Raw genomic sequence first — 24,806 nt, forward strand, 5'->3', positions numbered from 1 at the left:
TTTGGATCTAGTGGCCCAGTTCAACTCCGCGAAGAAGATTACAGAAATAGAACAGCTATAATGAGGAGCGATGCGCACCGGCGCCCGCTAGAGCTCAAAATGTTAATGGATTTTTTGCGAAGAAAATTCTACTGTTTTTACCGTGGACCCCCGATAATTTGAACGGTACCTCATTCAAATTAACGAGGTTCATTTTTAATTTGAACTTCTGGTTACTCTATAAGCATCAGAAAACTGGTTCCTGGCTGCTCTCTTTGCTGATTTGTTTTGATTCTGCGTTCCGTTTCATGATGTTCAATTTTTCTTCTCTCGATTCCACGTGGTAAATGACGTTTGAATCATTTTTAATTTGAACGATGTTCAAACCAACGGGGTTCAAATTAAAAAGTGTTCAGATTAAAAACGGTCATATTACCGGGGGTCCACGGTATTTTGAAAGTTATTCCAGGGAGAAGGTCTTCCAGGAATCTCTCAGAAGGTTCCTTTAGTAGTTGTTCAGTATGTTCTTCAAGTAGTTCATCCAGAAAATCTCCCGCAAGTTTCTCTTTTCTGTCGTTCATTTAAACATGATTTGTTTTGGAAATTCATCTAGGATCTCGGGAGTTCCCCAGCAATCTTTGTGTTCTTTTAAGAATCTTCAGCAAGTTTCCCAGAATACTTTTCGGATTTCTTCCAGAATCTTTCGGGATTTTTTTATTGGAATATTGCCCTATAATTTCTTTTGTGGTTTCATTTGAAAATTTAGTTTTTTTTTTCAAGAGAATTCTCCGGATTCTTTCGGATGTTGTTACAAAAATCCTTCAGAGGAAAAAAAACTGTGGAAGCATTCCTGCAGGATTTTGTCAAGAGATTCCTGGTGGGAATTTCAAGGAATTTCCTCGACTGCAAGTATAAATCCCCGGAGGAAATTTCCAGGAGGAAGGAAGTCCAGAAGGAATAACGGTGAAAAAATTTACTACGACGGGTCTCCAGCTAGCCTCGAGTGGGCTCCTTTGACACCCATATATGCATTGGTTCCAGATGGTGCCAAGACCGGCTCCTCCTAGAAGGTCCTTGGAACCTGCTATAAGGGTGGCAGTGGACACTATCATTTTGGAAATGTTTCTGACGATGATTACGTCTCGCAAAGCCATGAAGTTAGATACTCATACATATTTGCATTATATTTGCATACATTCTGTTATCATTTCGTCATGTTTCCGGGACCGTTTTTACGGAAATGGCCATATCTCTGCGTAGTTTTGATGGATTCTCGATCTACAGCCACCATTGATCGGCATATTAGTTCTAGTTTTTGGATAAAGCATGAAACATGATGGAAGTAAACGTCACATGAAATCCATGAAATGACAAGCAGTGGAAAAAATGGATCTTGAATGTACCCTTGGAAAACCCGGAACATTACCGGTGGCCAAGGACCTATCTCAGGTTTGGAGATAGTGTACTAGAAGAGTTTCGGTTTTTGCCTTTCTCGTATACAAAGTATACGTAAAGGCTATATGTTCGCTCCAAAAACAAACTTTTTATAGGAGGCTCGGAGACCCATAGTGTTATATACCGATCGACTCAGCTCGACGAACCGAGGTGATGTCTGTGTGTGTGTGTGTGTGTGTGTGTGTGTGTGTGTGTGTATGTGTGTGTGTATGTGTGTGTATGTGCGCAAAAAGTCTAGCTTTTCAGGCACTTAGCCCTAACCGATTTGCTCGCAACAGATTGCATTCGACGCAGAATCCTGTCCCATTGTTTCCTATTGACAATTGGCCGGATCGGACGGCTCAGAAGTTATGGTCAAAATACTTTTTTTTAGGCAACAACGAGTGGAAAAGTCTAGCCCACTTTTCAGGCACTTAACCCTAACCGATTTGCTCGCAACAAGTTGCATTCGACGCAGAATCCTGTCCCATTGTTTCCTATTGACAATTGGCCGGATCGGACTATGGGCTCAGAAGTTATGGTCAGAATACTTTTTCTTTAGGCAACAACGAGTGGAAAAGTCTAGCCAACTTTTCAGGCATTTAGCCCTAACCGATTTGCTCGCAACAAGTTGCATTTGACGCAGAATCCTGTCCCATTGTTTCCTATTGACAATTGGCCGGATCGGACTATGGGCTCAGAAGTTATGGTCAAAATACTTTTTTTAGGCAACAACGAGTGGAAAAATCTAGCCAACTTTTCAGGCACTTAGCCTTAACCGATTTGCTCGCAATAAGTTGCATTCGACGCATAATCCTGTCCCATTGTTTCCTATTGACAATTGGCCGGATCGGACTATGGGCTCAGAAGTTATGGTCAAAATACTTTTTCTTTAGGCAACAACGAGTGGAAAAGTCTAGCCCACTTTTCAGGCACTTAGCCCTAACCGATTTGCTCGCAACAAGTTGCATTCGACGCAGAATCCTGTCCCATTGTTTCCTATTGACAATTGGCCGGATCGGACTATGAGCTCAGAAGTTATGGTCAAAATACTTTTTTTTAGGCAACAACGAGTGGAAAAGTCTAGCCCACTTTTCAGCCACTTAGCCCTAACCGATTTGCTCGCAACAAGTTGCATTCGACGCAGAATCCTGTCCCATTGTTTCCTATTGACAATTGGCCGGATCGGACTATGGGCTCAGAAGTTATGGTCAAAATACTTTTTTTTAGGCAACAACGAGTGGAAAAGTCTAGCCCACTTTTCAGGCACTTAACCCTAACCGATTTGCTCGCAACAAGTTGCATTCGACGCAGAATCCTGTCCCATTATTTCCTATTGACAATTGGCCGGATCGGACTATGGGCTCAGAAGTTATGGTCAAAATACTTTTTTTTAGGCAACAACGAGTGGAAAAGTCTAGCCCACTTTTCAGGCACTTAGCCCTAACCGATTTGCTCGCAACAAGTTGCATTCGACGCAGAATCCTGTCCCATTGCTTCCTATTGACAATTGGCCGGATCGGACTATGAGCTCAGAAGTTATGGTCAAAATACTTTTTCCTTAGGCAACAACGAGTGGAAAAGTCTAGCCAACTTTTCAGGCACTTAGCCCTAACCGATTTGCTCGCAACAAGTTGCATTTGACGCAGAATCCTGTCCCATTGTTTCCTATTGACAATTGGCCGGATTGGACTATGAGCTCAGAAGTTATGGTCAAAATACTTTTTCTTTAGGCAACAACGAGTGGAAAAGTCTAGCCCACTTTTCAGGCACTTAGCCCTAACCGATTTGCTCGCAACAAGTTGCATTCGACGCAGAATCCTGTCCCATTGCTTCCTATTGACAATTGGCCGGATCGGACTATGAGCTCAGAAGTTATGGTCAAAATACTTTTTCCTTAGGCAACAACGAGTGGAAAAGTCTAGCCAACTTTTCAGGCACTTAGCCCTAACCGATTTGCTCGCAACAAGTTGCATTTGACGCAGAATCCTGTCCCATTGTTTCCTATTGACAATTGGCCGGATCGGACTATGGGCTCAGAAGTTATGGTCAAAATACTTTTTTTAGGCAACAACGAGTGGAAAAGTCTAGCCAACTTTTCAGGCACTTAGCCTTAACCGATTTGCTCGCAATAAGTTGCATTTGACGCAGAATCCTGTCCCATTGTTTTCTATTGACAATTGGCCGGATCGGACTATGGGCTCAGAAGTTATGGTCAAAATACTTTTCTTTAGGCAACAACGAGTGGAAAAGTCTAGCCCACTTTTCAGGCACTTAACCCTAACCGATTTGCTCGCAACAAGTTGCATTCGACACAGAATCCTGTCCCATTGTTTCCTATTTACAATTGACCGGATCGGACTATGGGCTCAGAAGTTATGGTCAAAATACTTTTTCTCATAAAAAAGCGCGTAAAAATTTATAGCTCACTTTTTTAGCACTTACCCTCAACCAATTTCCTCGCAACAGGTTGCATTCGACGCAAAAACATGTCCCATTGTTTCCTATTCAAAATTGGCCAGATCGGACTATGGGCTCGATAGATATGCCCAAAATATGTTTTTCTTCATTCCTAAAGTGCGTAGAAATTACTCACTCGAAAAAAAAACGAGAAAGGCACCATCACCGCTAGGTGGATTAATCTGGGTTTTTAATAATTCGTTCGTCTATTTACCGTGAGGATTTTTTTTCAGATAATCGATATTAAATGATGATATGGAATATCGATATTTATTGATGGAAAAAATATTGAGCATCCCCAGATGTGAACCTGTCACGGTGTCGCGGTCAGGTCTGGCATGTTGATGCTTTTGCGATGCGATGGATGCGATGCGGCTACCATAGCAACCTGTCACTGTGGAAAGTGGTAAACAGAAAATTTTCACTAATCGAAGGATTTTCTAGGTTTTTATCAGCGTAATTGATACGGAATAGATAAAACTCTTGAAAAAATGTATTTGGATACGGCAATAGCATAAAACTGTGTAATTAGGATCGCATCTAGCAGACAACAATGAGCGGAGATAAGGTAAGTGATAATAATTGTTGATTTCCGTTAGTTTTGTGCTTGTGTTGCGTTGTACGTTTTTGAGCCAAGATGCAGCTCACTGGCGAATTTGATCAAAACTTCTGAATTTTAGGTTTTGTACCGGAACGAGGAACCCCATGGGCAGGGCGACGTGTTCTTCTTGTGGCAGACAGGCGGTTCTGCCCAACTGATGGCCACAACTGGAAGTGATGGGACGGTGGCGGTCTTCAATCGGCAGGGTTTACTTATAGAAAGGATAGTGCTTCAAGGGTAAGAAGTGAATTACATTTTATTCAAGATTGTAAACCAAATTGAAGGGAAGTAACAGGCTTCAAGGAAAACTGCATAATTTTTGTGTCAAGTCACATAATTATAAGATCTTGACGGTACAAAGAGTTGGATAAATAGACGTAGACCTACATAAGTATTATCTTTTCGGACAACCGTCTGCTGAGGTTTTTATTATTTCATCATTTTGATCATCTGAACTTCAATCATTTTTTGGGGCATGCGTAAAGGGTGGTATGGACTTCTAAAGTACTGTGCAAATAGATAGGACAAGTAGCGGTCAAGGAATGATTCTGCTGCTGACATTCCTTGAATAGTACGGAGCTAACAAGGAAATCAAATAATTTAACAATAGCAGGCGTATTGCAGTGAAGAAAACACAGGCTTACGTCTACTCTTGTGAAATAATGCACTGATACATTATTCCGCAAGAAAAGTGACGTTTTGCTAAATTTTTTTTCACTCTGTTTAATGTTTGTTTGCGATTCATTGCAGGTCCACTGTTTTGTCGGCTATGCTGATCTTTAGGTGTACCGAGATGGAAGGCCATGTTGGAAGTAGGTGCTGTGATTGGTCATGTTCTGGGAATGTCGAAATCAGTTAGGATTTTCTTATTCGTCAACCAAAGAGCGGTGAAGTTTCCAATAGTCGGTCTAAACTTGTCTTCCTGGTCATGCTGAGCGCTCGGCGTAGCTTGAGCAGTTGCCAAACCCGCGCTGCGTGTATAATATATTATCACCATCAAATATTTCCGCAGTGTGCATGTATCTCTGCATATCGTTCTTGTAATGAAATCTGTGCCCAGCTCGTGTATGTTGTCGCTACGATGTTGAATCCAGAAATATATCGGAAATAATGCGTGTTATTGTCGACTTGATGATGCTGAAAGATTTGAAGCTGCATGCGACTAGACTAACTTCTAATTACTAATTGGTTTGTTTCTAGGTCAAAAAGACAAGGCACCAGCTCACATAGACCTCAACTCTCTGAAATTCTAAAGAAGGATAGTTCACAGTGTTGCTTGATGTCCCTCACAGTTGGGAGCCGCACCTGCTTGGTGAACACTCGCTAGATTAGATTTACACCTCCGGAGAGAAGTAAACCCTCTTTTCCTGTCAGCAAACGATCAACGTTTCCACCACCAACCCTTTACCTGACCGACCGGCATCTTCGTGATATAGGAATAAAAGACGCAAGACGCTAAGGACCACTCAATGGTATGAACTGCGTCGAATTCTTCCAGAAATTACCCCAAAATCCATCATGGAATTCCTTTGTGACATTCTTCAACAATTCATCGGCACATTTCGTTATTAAATATCTTTGGAAATGCTTTGGGCTTGGATTGGTTAGATGTTGTCTGATAATACTTCGAAAAATTTCTGGAAGAACAGGATGTCGACTACCAGAAAAAAAAATCTGGAACTATCAGGGAATTACAATCAAAACTGAAAGGTCACGCAGCTCTCGGGGTAATCAGTAAAAACTGATGGTAAATGGTAATTAGAAAAACTAAATATGTTCTAAACATATCGTTTGTTCTAAGGTTCAAATAAGGAGTCGTAAAGACCCGTCTTAATGTCATAGGACAATGAGCCACAGACAAGTTGTCAAATAGCTCACCTCAAACTGAAGAAGATCATAAGGTTTTCCGTCGTTTAATATACTTCGAGTGCAAACTTATGCTATAATTTGTTTCTAGTAAGCTTAAACACTGAATTTATATGCCAAAAACTTTCTAAAAAAACTGATTTTTTTGCCAATGAAATAATTTCTAGAACTCCTGGAGGCGTTTAGGAATCCTTTAGAAATTCTTCCGAAAACCCTTAAGGTTCTCCTATGAAAATGTCTTCAAAATTCCTCCAGAAATGTTTCCAACAATGCTCCACGAATTATTTTAGGAAAATCTCCAGAAATTTCTTCAGGAATTCCTTTTTGGTCATTCATCTACAAAACAAAAAAATAGAAAATTCCTTCAGCAATTCCTATAAAAAATCCGTTAGGAATGCCATCAGAAATTCATTTGGAAGTTTCACTTCTAGGTATTCTTTCATAATTTCATTACAGAATACTTTTGAATAATTATTAATTGGATCGAATATTTCTTCAGGAATTCAGCGGATGTTCCTTTAAATTTAAAAAAAAAATCCTTCTGTGATTCCTTCAGGAATTTCTTCGGAAATTAATTTTAATAATCCCTCGTAAATTCATTTAGAATTTTCCTAGAAAATTTCTTTAGTCGTTGCAAAAGGATCTTCATCCTGGGCGATGTCCAGCTATCGCCTAAGCCTGTTGCGAAGTTAGATTTTGGTCGACTTCTTTTATTTCTTTATTGAGGCTGCGCCGTCTGGGTGAGTCTCTGCTGTGATGTTCAGCTGGGCCAGTCAAATGCTTGTTCACAGATTCGTTTCCGACCCAGTCCCACTTGTTTTCTTGAATTTCAGTTGCTATCGGTCTCTGGTGACAACTACGATGGAGCTCGTTGTTTAAGATCCAGTTGTGAGGCCACCAGGTACGAATAATGTACCGCAAGCAACTGTTAATGAATACCTGCAGCCGTTGAGTGTTATCCACTGATATACATCATATTTCGCCAGCGTATATCATCCCAGATTTCACGTTATGGTTAAAAAATCGTATCCTTAACACACAAAGGCAGCTCTTGCTTTCTTGATTCACCTATGTCGATCTCCGGAAGTCCTGAAGGAATTATTAAAAGATCCGAAGGAATTCCCAAAGGAATTTCCGAAAGAATCCCTATAGAAATTTTCGATGTAATTTCTATAGGAGCTGTCGAAGGAACTCCTAAAAAAGGAAGGAACTCTTGAAAGCATATTTGAAGGAATTCCTGCGAGAATTTCTGAAGAAATTACAGGAGAAACCTTCGTATAAATTCCTAGATGAACTTCCGGAGGATTTCCTGGAAGAACTTCCGGAGGAATTCGGAGGAAGTCTTCTGGATTCCGGAGGAAATCTTGAGGGTACTCCTGAAGGAAGTCCTTAAGGAACTTCCGTAAGAATTCGTGGAGGAACTTCGGTAGAAATTCCTGGAGGAACTTCCGTTGAAATTCCTGTTGGACCTTCCGTAGGAATTCCTGGAGGATCTTCCGTAACAATTCCTGGAGGAACTTCCGTAGGAATTCCTGAAGAAACCTCCGTAGGAATTCCTGAAAGAACTTCCGTAGGTTATCCTGGAGGAACTTCCGTCGGAATTCCAAGAGGATCTTGCATCGGAATTCCTGGAGAAACTTCCGTCGGAATTCTTGAAGGAACCTCCGTCGGAATTCCTGGAGGAGCTTCCGTTGAAATTTTTGGAGGAACTTCCGTCGGAATTCCTGGAGGATCTTCCGAAGGAATTCCTGGAGAAACCTCCGTAGGAAATCCTGGAGAAGCATCCGAAGGAATTCCTGGAGGAGCTTCCGAAGGAATTCTTGGAGGAACTTTCGTCGGAATTCCTGGAGGAACTTTCGTCGGAATTCCTGGAGGAACTTTCGTCGGAATTCCTGGAGGAACTTCCGTTGGAATTCCTGGAGGAACTTCCGTCGGAATTCCTGGAGGAACTTCCGTCGGAATTCCTGGAGGAACTTCCGTCGGAATTCCTGGAGGAACTTCCGTCGGAATTCCTGGAGGAACATCCGTTGGAATTCCTGGAGGAACTTCCGTTGGAATTCCTGGAGGAACTTCCGTCAGAATTCCTGGAGGAACTTCCGCTGGAATTCCTGGAGGAGCTTCCGGAGAAATTCCTGTAGAATAATTTCTGGAGGAGCTTTGGACGAATTCCTGGAGGAACTTTTGGTCAATTCCGGACGAACTTCCTGAGGAAATCTTGTGGAGGAATTTCTGAATGAACTTTCAAGAGAATTCTTGATGAAGCTTCTGATGGAATTCCTGGAGGAGCTTCCGGAGGAATTAGTGATGGTACTTCTTGGAAGATCTTCCGTAGAAATTCCTGTTGGAACTTCCGGAAGAAGTCTTGGGGAAGTTTTGGAGGAATTCGTGAAGGAATTTCCGAAAGAAGTCATGGATGAATTTCCTTAGAAATTCCTGGAGAAATTTCGGTAGGAATTTCTGGAGAAATTTCCATAGGAATTCCTGGTGGAATTTCCGTAGGAATTCCTGGAGGAATTTCGGTAGGATTTCCTGGAGGAATTTCGGTAGGAATTCCTGGAGGAATTTCCGTAGGAATTCCTGGAGGAATTCCCGTAGGAATTCCTGGAGGAATTCCCGTAGGAATTCCTGGAGGAATTCCCGTAGGAATTCCTGGAGGAATTCCCGTAGGAATTCCTGGAGGAATTCCCGTAGGAATTCCTGGAGGAATTCCCGTAGGAATTCCTGGAGGAAAGTTTCATCAGAAATTCTTCCTAAAGTTCCTTCAGGAATTTCTCCGGAAAAAGTTTTAGGAATGCTGAAATTCCATTAGAAATCGACCGGAAGTTCATTTGGGAATTCCTCCGATAGTTTAGCAATTGCCCCTAAAGTTCCTTTAGGAATTTATTCGAAAGTTCCTTAAGAAATCCTTCCAAAGTTCCTTCAGGTATTCCTTCTTAGGTTTCTTCAAGAATTCCACCGAAATTTCCGTCAGAACTTCCTCCAGAAGTTTCTTCAGAAATTCAAGAACTCCTCCCGTAGTTCCTATAAAGATCCGAAGAAATTCAGGAATTTCCTTCAGAAATTCCCGCGGAGGTTTTTTTCAGATATACTTCAGGAGTTTCATTCAGGAAGTGTCTTGAGGAATTCATTCGGAATTTCCTTCAGGAATTCCTCTAGAGGTTCCTTTAGGAAATTCGCCAGAAATTTCTTCAGATATCCCTCGGAAAGTTCCTTCAGGAATTCCGCAGAAGGTTCTTTCAAGAATTCCTCCGGAAGTTCCTTAAGAAAATCCGTCAAAAGTTCCTTCAGGAATTCCGCAGGAATTCAATCGTAAGTCCTTTTAGGAATTCCGCCAAAAGTTTCTTCAGGAATCCCTCCAGAGCTTCCTTCAGGAATTCCCGCATAGGCTCTTCCAGAAACTCCTCTTCCAGAAATTTCTCTGGAAGTTCCTTCACGAATTCATCCGGAACTTCCTTCAGGAATTCCGCCGAAGGATCCTTCAAGAATTCTGGCGAAAGTTCCTTCGAGCATTCCGACGGAAGTTCTTTAGAGAAATCCGCCATAAGTTCCTTTAGGAGGTCCGTCGGAAGTTCTTTCAGGAGCTCCGCTAAAAGTTGCTTCGAGAATTCATCAGGAAGTTCTTTCAGGAATTCCTCTGGAAGTTCCTTCATGAATTCATCAGGAAGTTCTTTCGGGAATTCTGCCGAAGGATCCTTCAAGAATTCCGGCGAGAATTCCGCCGGAACCACCTTAAACAAATTCGCCATAAGTTCCTCCAGGAATTGCATTGGAAGTTTTTTCAGGAGTTGCTGGAAGTTGCTTCAGGAACTCATCCAGAAGTTCCTTAAGGAATTCATCCAGAAATTTCTTCAGGAACTCATCCAGAAGCAATTTCAGGAGTTCCTCTGGAAATTCCTTAAGGAAATCCGCCAGAAGTTCCTTCAGGAATCCCTCAGAATTCCTCAGGAGGTTTATTCAGGAATTCCTCCAGAAGTTCCTTCAGGAATTCATTCGGAAGTTCCTTCAGGAAGTTCATCCGGAAGTTCCTTCAGGAATTCATCCGGGAGTTTCTTCAGTAATTCCCACGAAGGTTCCTTCAGGAATTTCTCATGAGGTTCATTCAAGAATTCATCCGAGAGTTCCTTCATGAATTCCTTTGAAAGTTCCTCTAGGAATTCCTCTTAAGGTTCCTTCAAGAATTCCACCGGAAAATAGAAAATAGGAAGCAGTTTCAGAAATTCTTAGGGAGATTCCTTCAGAATTTCCAAAAGTTCTATCAGGAATTCCTACGGAAGTTGCCTAAGAAATTCCTACGGAAGTTGCGTCAGGGACTCCTCTGGAAGTTCTTTCAGAAATTCCTGCAGATGCTCTTTAAGGAATTCCAACGGAAGTTCCTCCAGGAATTCCTACGGAAATTCCTTCGGAGATTTCTCCAGAAATTCCTTCGGAGATTTCTCCAGGAATTCCTACAGAGATTTCTCCAGAAATTCCTTCAGAGATTCCTCTAGGAATTCCTACGGAAATTCCTCCAGAAATTCCTACGGAAATTCCTCCAAGAATTCCTCCGGAGATTCCTCCAGAAATTTCTAAGGAGATTCCTCCAGGAATTCCTACGGAAATTCCTCCAGGATATCCTACGGAAATTCCTCCAGGAATTCCTACCGAAATTCCTCCAGGAATTCCTACCGAAATTCCTTTAGGAATTCCTCCCGAAATTCCTCCAGGAATCCCTCCGGAAATTCCTCCAGGAATTCCTACGGAAACTACTCCAAGAATTCCTACGGAGATTCCTCCAGAAATTCCTACGGAGATTCCTCCAGGAATTCCTACGGAAATTCCTCCAGGAATTCCTACGGAAATTCCTCCAGGAATTCCTACGGAAATTCCTCCAGGAATTCCTACGGAAATTCCCCAGGAATTCCTACGGAAATTCCTTCAGGAATTCCTACGGAAATTCCTCCAGGAATTCTTACGGAAATGCCTCCAGGAATTTCTACGGAGATTCCTCCAGAAATTCCTACGGAGATTCCTCCAGGAATTCCTACGGAGATTCCTCCAGAAATTCCTACGGAAATTCCTCCAGGAATCCATCCGGAAATTCCCCCAGGAATCCCTCCGGAAATTCCTTCAAGGATCCCTCCGGAAATTCCTCCAAGAATTCCTACGGAGATTCCTCCAGAAATTCCTACGGAGATTCCTCCAGGAATTCCTACGGAAATTCCTTCAGGAATTCCTACTCAAATTCCTCCAGGAATTCCTCCGGAAATTCCTCCAGAAATTCCTACGAAAATTACTCCAGGAATTCCTACGGAAATTCCCCAGGAATTCCTACGGAAATTCCCCAGGAATTCCTACGGAAATTCCTTCAGGAATTCCTACAGAAATTCCTCCAGGAATTCTTACGGAAATGCCTCCAGGAATTTCTACGGAGATTCCTCCAGAAATTCCTACGGAGATTCCTCCAGGAATTCCTACGGAAATTCCTCCAGGAATTCTTACGGAAATTCCTCCAAGAATTCCTACGGAGATTCCTCCAGAAATTCCTACGGAGATTCCTCCAAGAATTCTTACGGAAATACTTCCAGGAATCCCTACGGAAATACTTCCAGGAATCCCTACGGAAATGCTTCCAGGAATTCCTAAGGAAGTTCCTCCAGGAATCCCTCCAGAAATTCCTCCAAGAATTCCTACGGAGATTCCTCCAGAAATTCCTACGGAAATTCCTCCAGGAATTCCTCCGGAAATTCCTCCAGGAATTCCTACGGAAATTCCTCCAGGAATTCCTACGGAAGTTCCTCCAGGAATTCCTACGGAAATTCCTCCAGGAATTCCTACGGAAATTCCTCCAGGAATTCCTACGGAAATTCCTCCAGAAATTCCTACGAAAATTACTCCAGGAATTCCTACGGAAATTCCCCAGGAATTCCTACGGAAATTCCCCAGGAATTTCTACGGAAATTCCTCCAAGAATTCCTACGGAGATTCCTCCAGAAATTCCTACGGAGATTCCTCCAAGAATTCTTACGGAAATACTTCCAGGAATCCCTACGGAAATACTTCCAGGAATCCCTACGGAAATGCTTCCAGGAATTCCTAAGGAAGTTCCTCCAGGAATCCCTCCAGAAATTCCTCCAAGAATTCCTACGGAAATAACTTCAGAAATTCCTACGGAAATTCCTCCAGGAATTCCTACGGAAATTCCTCCAGGAATTCCTACGGAAATTCCTCCAGGAATTCCTACGGAAATTCCTCCAGGAATTCCTACGGAAATTCCTCCAGGAATTCCTACGGAAATTCCTCCAGGAATTCCTCCGAAAATTCCTCCAGAAATTCCTCCGGAAATTAATCCAGGAATTCCTCCGGAAACTCCTCCAGGAATTCCTCCGGAAATTCCTTCAGGAATTTCTACGGAAATTCCTTCAGGAATTCCTACGAAAATTCCTCCAGGAATTCCTACGGAAATTCCTTCAGGAATTCCTACGGAAATTCCTTCAGGAATTCCTACGGAAATTCCTTCAGGAATTCCTACAGAAATTCCTCCAGGAATTCCTACGGAAATTCCTCCAGGATATCCTACGGAAATTCCTCCAGGAATTCCTACCGAAATTCCTCCAGGAATTCCTACCGAAATTCCTCCAGGAATTCCTCCAAGAATACCTCCAGGAGTTTCTACGGGAATTCCTCCAGGAATTTCTACGGGAATTCCTCCAGGAATTCCTACGGGAATTTCTCCAGGAATTCCTACGGGAATTTCTCCAGGAATTCCTACGGGAATTCCTCCAGGAATTCCTACAAGAATTAATCCAGGATTTCCTACGGCTATTCCTCCAGAAATTCCTACCGAAATTCCTCCAGGAATCCCTACGGAAATTCCTCCAAGAATTCTTACGGAAATACTTCCAGGAATCCCTACGGAAATTCCTCCAGGAATCCCTCCAGAAATTCCTTCGGAAATTAGTCCAGGAATTCCTACGGAGATTCCTCCAGAAATTCCTACGGAGATTCCTCCAGGAATTCCTACGGAAATTCCTTCCAGAAATTCCTCCAGGAATTCCTACGAAATTCCTCCAGAATTCCTACGAAAATTACTCCAGGAATTCCCACGGAAACCCAGGAATTCCTACGGAAATTCAGAATTCCTAAATTCCTTCAGGAATTCCTACGGAAATTCCTTCAGAATTCTACGAAATTCCTCCAGAATTCCTACACCTCCAGGAATTCTCACGAATTCCTCCAGGAATTCCTACCGAAATTCCTCCAGGAATTCCTACGGGAATTATTCCAGGAATTCCTACGGGAATTCCTGGAGTAATTCCCGTAGGAATTCCTGGAGTAATTCTCGTAGGAATTCCTGGAGGAATTCCCGTAAGAATTCCTGGAGGAATTATCGTAGGAATTCCTGGAGGAATTCCCGTAGGAATTCCTGGAGGAATTTCCGTAGGAATTCCTGGAGGGATTTCCGAAGGAATTCTTGGAGGATTTTACGAAGGAATACCTGGAGGAATTTCCGGAGAAATTTCCGGAGGAATTCCTGAAGGAATTTCCGTAGGAATTCCTTGGGGAATTCCCGTAGGAATTCCTGGAGGAATTTCGGTAGGAATTCCTGGAGGAATTTCGGTAGGAATTCCTGGAGGAATTTCGGTAGGAATTCCTGGAGGAATTTCGGTAGGAATTCCTGGAGGAATTTCGGTAGGAATTCCTGGAGGAATTTCGGTAGGAATTCCTGGAGGAATTTCGGTAGGAATTCCTGGAGGAATTTCCGTAGGAATTCCTGGAGGAATTCCCGTAGGAATTCCCGGAGGAATTCTTGTAGGAATTTCCAGAGGAATTCCCGGAGGAATTCCCGTAGGAATTTCCAGAGGAATTCCCGGAGGAATTCCCGTAGGAATTCCTGGAGGAATTCCCGTAGGAATTCCTGGAGGAATTCCCGTAGGAATTCCTGGAGGAATTCCCGTAGGAATTCCTGGAGGAATTCCCGTAGGAATTCCTGGAGGAATTCCCGTAGGAATTCCTGGAGGAATTTCCGTAGGAATTCCTGGAGGAATTTTGGTAGGAATTCCTGAAAGAGCATCTGCAGGAATTTCTGAAGGAACTTCCAGAGGAGTCCCTGAAGCAACTTCCGTAGGAATTTCTTAGGCAACTTCCGTAGGAATTCCTGATAGAACTTCTGGAAATTCTTAAGGAATCTCCCTAAGAATTTCTGAAACTATTTCCTATTATCTATTTTCCGGTGGAATTCTTGAAGGAACCTTAAGAGGAATTCCTGAAGGAACTTTCAAAGGAATTCATGAAGGAACTCTCGGATGAATTCTTGAAGGAACTTCCAGAGAAATTCTTGAAGAAACTTACGGAGGAATTCCTGAATGAACCTTCTGAGGAATTCTTGAATGAACCTCATGAGAAATTCCTGAAGGAACCTTCGTGGGAATTCCTGAAGGAACTCCCGGATGAATTCCTGAAGGAACTTCCAGAGGAATTCCTGAAGGAACTTCCGAATGAATTCCTGAAGGAACTTCTGGAGGAATTCCTGAATGAACCTCCTGAGGAATTCTGAGGGATTCCTGAAGGAACTTCTGGCGGTTTTTCTTAAGGAATTTCCAGAGGAACTCCTGAAGCAGCTTCTGGATGAGTTCCTGAAGGAACTTCTGGATGAATTCCTTAAGGAACTTCCGGATGAGTTCCTGAAGCAACTTCCAGCAACTCCTGAAAAAACTTCCAATGCAATTCCTGGAGGAACTTATGGCGAATTTGTTTAAGGTGGTTCCGGCGGAATTCTCGCCGGAATTCTTGAAGGATCCTTCGGCAGAATTCCCGAAAGAACTTCCTGATGAATTCATGAAGGAACTTCCAGAGGAATTCCTGAAGGAACTTCCGGATGAATTCTTGAAGCAACTTTTAGCGGAGCTCCTGAAAGAACTTCCGACGGACCTCCTAAAGGAACTTATGGCGGATTTCTCTAAAGAACTTCCGTCGGAATGCTCGAAGGAACTTTCGCCGGAATTTTTGAAGGATCCTTCGGCGGAATTCCTGAAGGAAGTTCCGGATGAATTCGCGAAGGAACTTCCAGAGAAATTTCTGAAGGAACTTCGGGATGAATTTCAGGAGGAACTTCTGAAGGAATTACTGAATGATCCTCCTGAGGAGTTTCTGAAAGAGCCTATGCGGGAATTCCTGAAGGAACCTTTGGAGGGATTCCGGAAGGAACTTCCGGCGGAATTCCAAAAAGAACTTACGATGGAATTCCTGAAGGAACTTTTGACGGATTTCCTCTAGGAACTTCCGGAGGAATTCTTGAAGGAACCTTATGTGGAATTTCTGAAGGAACTTTCCGAGGGATATCTGAAGAAATTTCTGGCGGATTTCCTAAAGGAACTTCTAGAGGAATTCCTGAAGGAGCTTCAAAATGAATTCCTCAAGACACTTCCTGAATGAAACTCCTGAAGTATTTCTGAAAAAAACCTCCGCGGGAATTTCTGAAGGAAATTCCTGAATTTCTTCGGATCTTAATAGGAACTACGGGAGGAGTTCTTGAATTTCTGAAGAAACTTTTGGAGGAAGTCCTGACGGAACTTTCGGTGGAATTCTTGAAGAAACCTCCGGAGGAATACCTGAAGGAACTTTGGAAGGATTTCTTAAGGAACTTTCGAAGAAATTCCTAAAGGAACTTTAGGGGCAATTGCTAAACTACCGGAGGAATTCCCAAATGAACTTCCGGTCGATTTCCTAATGGAATTTCAGCATTCCTAAAACTTTTTCCGGAGAAATTCCTGAAGGAACTTTAGGAAGAATTTCTGATGAAACTTGCCGAAGAGTTCCTGAAGAATTTCTGTTTCTTCAGGATATATTCCAGAAATTTTAGCTTTGAAATTCCTCTGGAAGTTTCTCTAGAGATTCTTTCCTAGATTCTTCAGGTTTCCTACAAGAATTGCTCGAGAAATTTCTCCAAGAGTTCTTTGAAAAGTTTCTTCAAGATGTTTTTTCCGGAAGTTGCTTCAAGAATTCCTTCGAAGATCCTTCAGGGATTTCTACGAGAGTTCGACTAGGAATTCCTCGAAAAGATCCCTCGAAAAAAGAATTCTTCCAGAAGCTGCTGCACGAATTCTTTGAAAAGCCCGTTCCGGCATTCCTCGAAAAAAAACCACTGGTGTTGCTATGGAGCATCCTTCAGGAATTTTTCCGGAAGTTTCTTCAGGATTTCCTTCTAAAGATCTTTTGGAATTCTTCCGGAAGTTTCTTCAGGAATTCCTTCCTGTTTCTTAAGAAATTCCTCTGGAAATTTCTTCAGGAACTCCACCGGAAGTTCCTTCAGAAATTTCTCCTAAAATATCTTCAAGAAATATAACGAAAGTTCCTTCAGGAATAACTCCTGAATTACTCAGGAATCAGGGGAAACTGGAGTAATTTGCACCCCTGGGGCAACACGACCCTTTGGCATTTTTGAGTATATTCTCGGCAGTTTTTCATTAGCATTTACTACAGCGCATGTAGCTCGGATCTCAAACTACCAATCCAGTAGTAAAGGTCGTTTTGTTCCGGAGATGCATATTACCATAGTTACAACTACTCCGGGAGTTGATTCGGGAGTCAGGATTTCCTCAAGAAGTTCCTTAAAGAATTTCTCCTAAAAAGTTTATTCAGGAATAACTCGGTATGTTTCTTCAAGAATTCCTTCATAAGTTTCTTTAGAAATTTCTGGGGAAGATCCTCTAGGATTTTTTTTGAGGTTCTTGCAGAAGTTCCCCAGAAGTTCCGCAATAAATTCTTATGAGGTATGCTTCCAGGTATTCCGGAGGGAAATTAACTCTTCAAGTAACAACATGCACGTCTTAATTACGCACCGAGACTTTTGATACAACCTGAGATGATACAACTACCTAGCAATGCGCCGCAACACGATAGATGTGCCCCTATGGGTTACCTACACACTGATGGATCAGCCAAAGTGGCGATTAAATTCTCTCCCGTTTTCTGATACGGTTGTCACGAGAGCATGAGTGGATTTCCATATACAATATTTCAGGTTATATAATTTAGTACTTTCTACTGGTTCTATTTTTTTGGAATTGCTCTTCACTTTGTTCGTTCGATGAGTTGGTGTTACAATACTCGATCGTTGGTTTTGGTATTCTGGATAGCATCTCGTTGTTTCTCCTAATCGTTGCGTTTGGTAAACATGGTACGGTTTGGTGGTGGCATTGGCAGATGCGCGCAACTAGTAGAGCAGTGCAAAATAGAGTCCTCGTCGTCAGCCGCACATGGAAAACAAAGACCAGGAAGATCACTCGAGACAAGGGGTGATATTGAAAAGATAAATACCTTTCAATGAAGAAATACGCCTCGAGCAAGTATTGCACTGCTCTCTAATGATTATGGGGTACTGCAACAAGTTGTTATTCTTGATTATGACCAGAGACCATTTCGCCAGCGAAAGGGCGTCATCTTTAACAACTACAAGTCGTCTGGGTTTGATGTTGGTTGATGGCTTCATGAACGATGGTAGTGGTTTGCTAGCATAATGGAAAACGGATGTTTCGCGCTGAGAACGATAGGGTGCTTAATTGACTCAGCGAGATCTGCGTTATTCAGCCGACCTCCGACGCAAATTAGTTCGACTTATTGACCACAGCATTCCGCATCATTTAGTGAAAGACATCTTCAGCTGCAAAGAAAATAAGTTGCAGCTCTTATTTACAAATAGCTACCTGCTTGGTGACAGCACAAAACATGATTTTTCGCCTACTTTATCGACTACGTTTATCAGTAGTCAAAATTACTTTGGTAATTTGATCAAATTTTCCTTGACCTTTTTCCTTGAGAACTGCGTACTAGGCTTAAAGAGTTAACATAGCGGAGTTAAAATTATCTACAGAAAACTTAAATACAGTTAAACCTCCATGAGTCGATGTTCTATGACTCGATATCGACTCATGGAAGCAAATTATGTCATATTAAAAAATATTTTCTGGGTTACTGTGATGGTCCCTTCAAACAGCTTTCCAAAGATTTGCTATTCCTCATCTCGATATTTCCATAAGTCGATGGTCCCTTCGATATCGACTCATGGAGGTTTGACTGTATGTATGTAATCTTTTGATAGCGTAGGTGTTTATCCGAATTCGGAAGTAAAAACAAATATTGATATCAACTTTAAACATTTCTTTTTGCTAACTGGTGATATCGGATTGTTTATTAATTAAGTTCTATTACTTTTCCTATGTCAATTTTTCAAAAAATCCAACTACCAACCTAGGTTTACGTTTCCCTAATAAACAACAATTACAATTACCTACTTTCAAATAATTTGGGATTTTTTACCAATTGTAAATTGTGGTTTTCTTTTAAGCCTCTGTGCCGGATTCGCCTGGGATAAAGATGGAGACGTCCTGGCAGTGATCACGCAAAGCTCCCCACAGCTCATTGTGTGGGATTCGAATTCTCAAAAGAAGCAACACGTTGACATTGGTTTGCGCGATCCACCCAGCTGTATTATTTGGTCAACGAGGAATTCATTGCTCGCAGTTGCCACATCTAGAGGCAATCTCTCGATATACAACCATGCAACCACGAAAAGGATTCCGATTTTGGGAAAACATACCAAGCGAATCACATGCGGAGCATGGGGTTTTGCAAACTGGGGTTCGGGAAACCTGGGAATGATTCACATTCTAGCGCTCGGGAGCGAGGACAAAACATTGTCATTAAGCAATGAGGAAGGCGACACTCTGAGATCGGTGCAGCTGAGGGATAATCCTAGCGATATGCATTTCGCCGAAATGAAAACAGACGAGCGACTTCCGGGGGAGAATACAATAAGTATGATTTTAGGAAAAAGAACGTTGTTTTTGTACCATCTGCCGGAGCCGGATTCTCCCACGGAATTAGGATTTCAGCAGCGTTATGGATCGCTGCTACAGCATAAATGGTTTGGGGATGGCTACGTACTTTTGGGTTTTAGTTTAGGACACGTAGTAGCAATATCGACGCATCCTAGAGAAGTTGGACAGGAGCTTTGGCAGGTTAAGAATCACAGAGATTCCCTGAACAGCATTGCCGTTTGTAAAGAGCTGGAATTCATCGCATCGTGTGGCGATAACAAGTGAGATAATTATTAATTATTAAAACAAACATAATTGACAGATGATACTTTTCAGTATCAAAATTCATTCCATGAGCAACCTCCAGGAGACGATCAAAATTCTTACCCTCCATGATCAGGCGGCCTTGAAAAACATCGAGTGGAGCTCCGATGGACAGCTACTGGGGGTGACCACTTCTCAGGGCACGATTTGTGTGTTTGTAACCAAGCTGCATTCACTTTATGCAATTTCTCCGCCTCGGATAGCGCTACTGTCTAGTTTGGCGGAAGTTGCCATCTACCACTACGCTCCAGATAAGATCAAGTCCGCGCCGGTCACAATCGCACTGGAAGTGGAACCTTCTTTTCTAGCAGTGGGACCCTATCATATGGCGTGCGGTATGAACAACCATGTTTGGTTCTATGATCTGGGCCGGACGTTAAACGATAATCCACTGCTGTTGGGTGATCGCGAGTACATGTCGGAGATTAAGGAAGTGGCCTTGAGCTCCGAGTACTGTGCGGTACTTTGTGGAGGACAAATCATGCTGCATTCGGTAAGACAGGTAAATGGATAATGTATCAAATAAGTTTACTAAACCTCCAATCTTACAGATTGAAACTACAAATGAGTCGACAATGAATCGTGATCCTAAGATATTTCCAGACGAAGTTCGCGGCATGAATGAATCGGTTATCACCTGCTTGGCTTTGACGAACGATTTTCTCTGCTTCGCGACAGATGTAAATTATAAATTCTGATAGATTGCGAACTTAGATAATAGATTTTCTATCTTCTAGCTCGGTAATATTGTGCATTTCTCGTTGGAACGGTGGTCTCTTGTGGTGCAATTTCGTCACCAGGTAGGTATCAAAACGATCCATGTTGATTTGGATGGGACCCGAATGGTGTTCATCGATGACCACAACCACGGATACGTTTACATCTCGGCAAGCGAGGAAACGATACGGATTCCAGAATTTCCTAAGCATGCGGTTGGTGTTCTGTGGGATTTCTCACATCCAATTGTGTTCATTGCATTTGATCGAAGCAGTTGCGTAACGTATGCGCTGGTGCGAGCTTCGGTGGAGGGAAAACGTGTAGAAAAAGTTGGAGTTACCAGTTTGATTAGCGACCAAATGCCACTGATGCTGTACGACGGTGAGCTGTGCCTTCACGGAAGTGGTGGCCAGTTAACGAATATTGTTCTGGATACGCATGCGAATAAACCAGGCAGGGATGTGAAGGAGCAGCTAAGGGCAGTTCGATTGATGCGCAAACATAACGAATCCTGGGAGTTATGCAATTTGATGAATGACGTTGAAGAATGGAAGGAATTAGGAAGGGCAGCAATAGCAGATCTGAATATACCGTTTGGTAAGAAATTTTAATGTTGGAGTTTGAACTATTATTTTTTATTGTTTTGATTACCTGCCGGTGTTGCTTTAGTTGTTACAGAAATACTTTTTTTTATTCGTGTTATATTTCTAAAAGAACAAACATTTCTTGATTTGATTTGAACTCAACATTTATTCTTATTATAATACTACCTATGAAAGCAGATCTGTCTAGAATTTAGAGCAGCTTTTTTAATCCATTTCCCACCTCCATAAAACCAATTCGTTGATTAATTTGCTTAACATTTTTAACTACGATTATATTAAATTAATTTAATTTCACTTGCAGCTATCAAGGTTTATCGTAATATTGGAGACGTAGCCATGGTGTACGCCTTGGAAGATATAGTACAAATAGAGGACACGAATACCTTAGCTGGTTTCTGTGCCTTACTGCTGAATAAGGTTGATGAAGCGAAAACACTATTCGCTAAGAGTGGAAATCCACAAGAAGCGCTAGAGCTGTGCAGAGATCTTTTGCAATGGGAGCAAGCAATGGCTCTAGCTGGATCGTTGGCTCCTGAACAGTTACCATTTTTGGCGCGAGAATATGCTCAACAGTTGGAATTTACGTATGTTTAGTGTAAAATTGGTTTTTGGAATTGTAATGCAGTTAGTTGTTCGTTTTTCAGAGGAAGCCATGCCGAAGCACTTATGAACTTTGAACGAGGTTTGAAAAGTGACATTCTCCCCAGTTCGGACGGAGTTATTGAACAGGAAGTTCTCAACCAGCATTTAAATTTGTGTAAAGCAGGGATCGCCCGTACTAGCATTAAATGTGGAGACTATCGAAGGGGTGTTCAACTTGCCCTGGAGTTAAATGACAAGGAACTGTTCAATGATTGTGGTGAAGCTTTAATGGCCAGTGGAAATCTCAACGAAGCGGCCATCCTACTGGAGAAAGGTGAAAATTGGGACAAGTGTTGCGAACTTTACATCAATCTCAAGCAGTGGAAGAAAATCGACCACATTCTTCCGAATGTTACTAGTCTTAAGTTGCATGCAGCCTATGCCAAGGCAAAGGAAGCGGATGGACACTATGCGGACGCCATCAACAGTTACCATCAGGCAGGAGACCTAGATAGCGTCGTTCGGATCTACCTGGAATATCTGTCCGATCCTCACAGCGCTTCGGAGATCCTTTTAGAAACAAGATCAATTGAAGGGTCCAAATTGCTTTCTAAATATTTTGAGAAACATGGAGACTACGAATCAGCTATTCAATTCCTGATTCTATGTGGCTCCATTACCGATGCCTTTTCAATTGCTCAAAAACAGAATAAAATCCGTTATTACGGTGAAGTCTTAGAACAGAGTTCCAACGCTAAGCCCAGTGATTACCTAATTCTTGCCACGTACTTTGAAAACGAAAAGTACACACTTCTAGCAGGGAAATACTATTTTTTAGGCAAAGAGTATTCGAAGGCTTTGAAACATCTATTGAAAGCTTCTTCGTTCAGTAACGAAGAGAACACGGCGCTTTCTCTAGCAATCGACTGCGTGGCGTCAGCAAACGACGAAAAACTTTCAAATCAATTGATAGAGTACCTTCTTGGAGAGACAGATGGTGTTCCCAAGGATCCCAAACTACTGTTTCGTCTATACATGGCCAAGAGGCAATTCAAGGAAGCCGCCAAGGCAGCCATGATAATAGCAAACCAGGAACAAACTGCTGGTAACTACCGAAGTGCTCACGACCTGCTCTTCTCTATGTATCAAGAACTTAAGCGCAACAACCTAACGATAGCATCCGACATGAAGGCATCCTTGGCTCTGCTACATCGATATACTTTGGTGAGGACACATGTCAAATGCGGGAACCATCTACAGGCAGCCCGACTTTTGTTGCAAGTAGCCAAGAGCATATCGCAATTTCCATCTCGTAAGTGTGGCGACAGTTTTGAACACATGGCATCGAAATTCATTCTATTTTACATTTTTTTAGATGTCGTTCCAATCCTGACCTCCACGGTGATTGAATGTCACCGGACTGGGTTACGCAAGTCCGCGTTTGAGTATGCAGTGATGTTAATGCGATCGGAGTTTCGCGGTCAAATCGATTCCAAGTATGCCAAAAAGATCGAATCTATTGTCCGGAAAGCGCCTCGTGGTCAGCTGGAGGACGAAGGCGCATACGAGTCCAATCCGTGTCCGGTGTGTGATGCGAACCTACCCACGATGGACTTTATCTGCGGACAGTGCAAGACGACGTTGCCAGTTTGCATCGCTACCGTGAGTTCTGAGCTTCGATTATTCCCATGTAGAAGTAGTGAAACTGATTGAGGTTTCGTTTACAGGGTCAGCATATTGTTAAGGAAGACATAGTGGCCTGTCCAGAGTGTGACTTTCCTGCATTGAAAGTGGAATTTATGAAGTAAGACAGCTAATCGGTATCATCAGCATTTGTCAGTTTAAATTATTGCATCTTACAGAATCCTGGAATCGACAGACAACCAATGCACAATGTGTGGGGAGGAGATTGAAGCCTCTCGTTTGGTGGACATTGATGATATTCAACCGTACATTGAGGGTGCGGCGACGTGATCTCATATAGCAACTAGCTATAAAACTGATGCATGGCATCTTAAACTTGTGTACCTTTATTTATTTATAACTTCATCAAGTGCTTTAAATGACGGGTATTGTTTTGTTTTGTTATCGAACACTTTTTGTGAGTTACTAATTGTGTTTGTACCTTCATTTGTACCTGTTAAGCGTTTGTAATTGCTTCTTGTTTTTAAAACTATTAAATTTATTTCGACACCTCCAAATAGTAGTAGTTACCGCGGAGCAACTATATCTGGCAAATCGTTTTGTATATGTACATGTTTTAAATCAATTTAGAGTTATTTTGAATAGAAAATTATTTACAGATTTTTAGTTGAATCTTTTCATTTGTTAAAAGACGAGTTAGTATACCACTCAATTATATGTATCTGTAAAGGAACCGTACACATATTATGTAAGCACTTATAAGAGAAGGGAGACAGAAATCTTAAGTGGGGAAAGGGGGGTTTGAAAACCACAGAAAAAATGCTTACGGAATAAGTGTACGGCCCCAAAGTTGTAATCAAGCGGTGGAATTGACTCCAAAAGTCATAGTACTTTTTATGACAAGTGAAAATGAGCAAATCAAACCTAAAATCTGTTAATCAGATTTTATACATCTTGGTCCGTATGTACGTGGTTTTACTTTGACTATTCGCAAAATGTGTTCGATAACTAATAAATATTCCCACAAATCAAGAAGAAAAAATGATTAAACGTGGATAGGTTAATATTTGTCGAAACATTTATGTACAAATATTACATTCCATATGTTCGTTTGAACTTCTCAAACGTTCGGCGTACTCAATTCAGAAGCGTTTTTATTAATGAGTATCTCGATCGGCAAGATGTAGTTATTGCAACCAGGAATGTTGCCTATCTTCTTGCCTCTAGGCAACTATTCGTCATTACAAACGATTCAGTTATCGCTCAGCTTCTGAGACGAGTAGACGTGTTGTTTGATTCCGCTCTCCGAAAGTCAAGCGTTTCATCAGTGGTATCTCGCGCGTTTCTAGTGCTCCGCGATGAGACGAGAAATACTACTCGCGTTTCCCAGTGAAGCTCTCTTTCGAAAAGGTGCATGGCTTCTGCCGCCCAGTTCTAGGGCTGGAGATAGAGAATGTAGTGAGAATCCAGTGCCATCATGGTGAACAATGTGTGTTCGTCAAGGTCAAAGACCTGACTCCCGCACAAAAAATCGTGGACGATCATGACGAAAAACATGAAGTAGACGTTGCGGAGAAGAAGCACAAGCTCCGAATAACCATTGAAGATGGAAGTTTCGAAGTGAATGTGCACGATTTTCCGGAAAACGTATCCGAAGAAGAATCGTCGAGTTCTTCAGAACTTTCGGGGAAGTGATCTCGCTGCGCGAATTGACGTGGGATGATGGTTTCTAGTTCGGTGGGATTCCACTCAGGATTTGGTAGGCTCGTATACTGATCCAACGAAACATCGATTCGTGTG

General features: G+C 42.1%; 1 protein-coding gene across 1 annotated transcript; it reads left to right on the forward strand.

The window, feature by feature from the left end:
* The first annotated feature begins 4,267 nt into the window (after positions 1-4,267).
* Positions 4,268-23,556, forward strand: LOC134226602 (WD repeat-containing protein 19). The gene is made up of 11 exons (XM_062707478.1): positions 4,268-4,441; positions 4,554-4,711; positions 18,663-19,415; positions 19,471-19,951; positions 20,010-20,138; positions 20,196-20,772; positions 21,082-21,364; positions 21,425-22,674; positions 22,738-23,024; positions 23,090-23,166; positions 23,225-23,556. Exons 1-11 carry the CDS (start codon positions 4,427-4,429, stop codon positions 23,334-23,336), a joined length of 4,122 nt encoding a protein of 1,373 aa, XP_062563462.1. The 5' UTR covers positions 4,268-4,426; the 3' UTR covers positions 23,337-23,556.
* The last annotated feature ends 1,250 nt before the right edge of the window (positions 23,557-24,806 follow it).

Source organism: Armigeres subalbatus, chromosome 3 (genome assembly GCF_024139115.2).
Source record: "Armigeres subalbatus isolate Guangzhou_Male chromosome 3, GZ_Asu_2, whole genome shotgun sequence".
Lineage (NCBI taxonomy): Eukaryota > Metazoa > Arthropoda > Insecta > Diptera > Culicidae > Armigeres > Armigeres subalbatus.

Bases quoted from the DNA above. Each gene is read 5' to 3' on its own strand.
- LOC134226602 (XM_062707478.1), top strand. The intron at 19,416-19,470 runs GTGAGATAATTA...GATACTTTTCAG, and splicing joins GCATCGTGTGGCGATAACAA to TATCAAAATTCATTCCATGA. The intron at 19,952-20,009 runs GTAAGACAGGTA...CCAATCTTACAG, and splicing joins GACAAATCATGCTGCATTCG to ATTGAAACTACAAATGAGTC.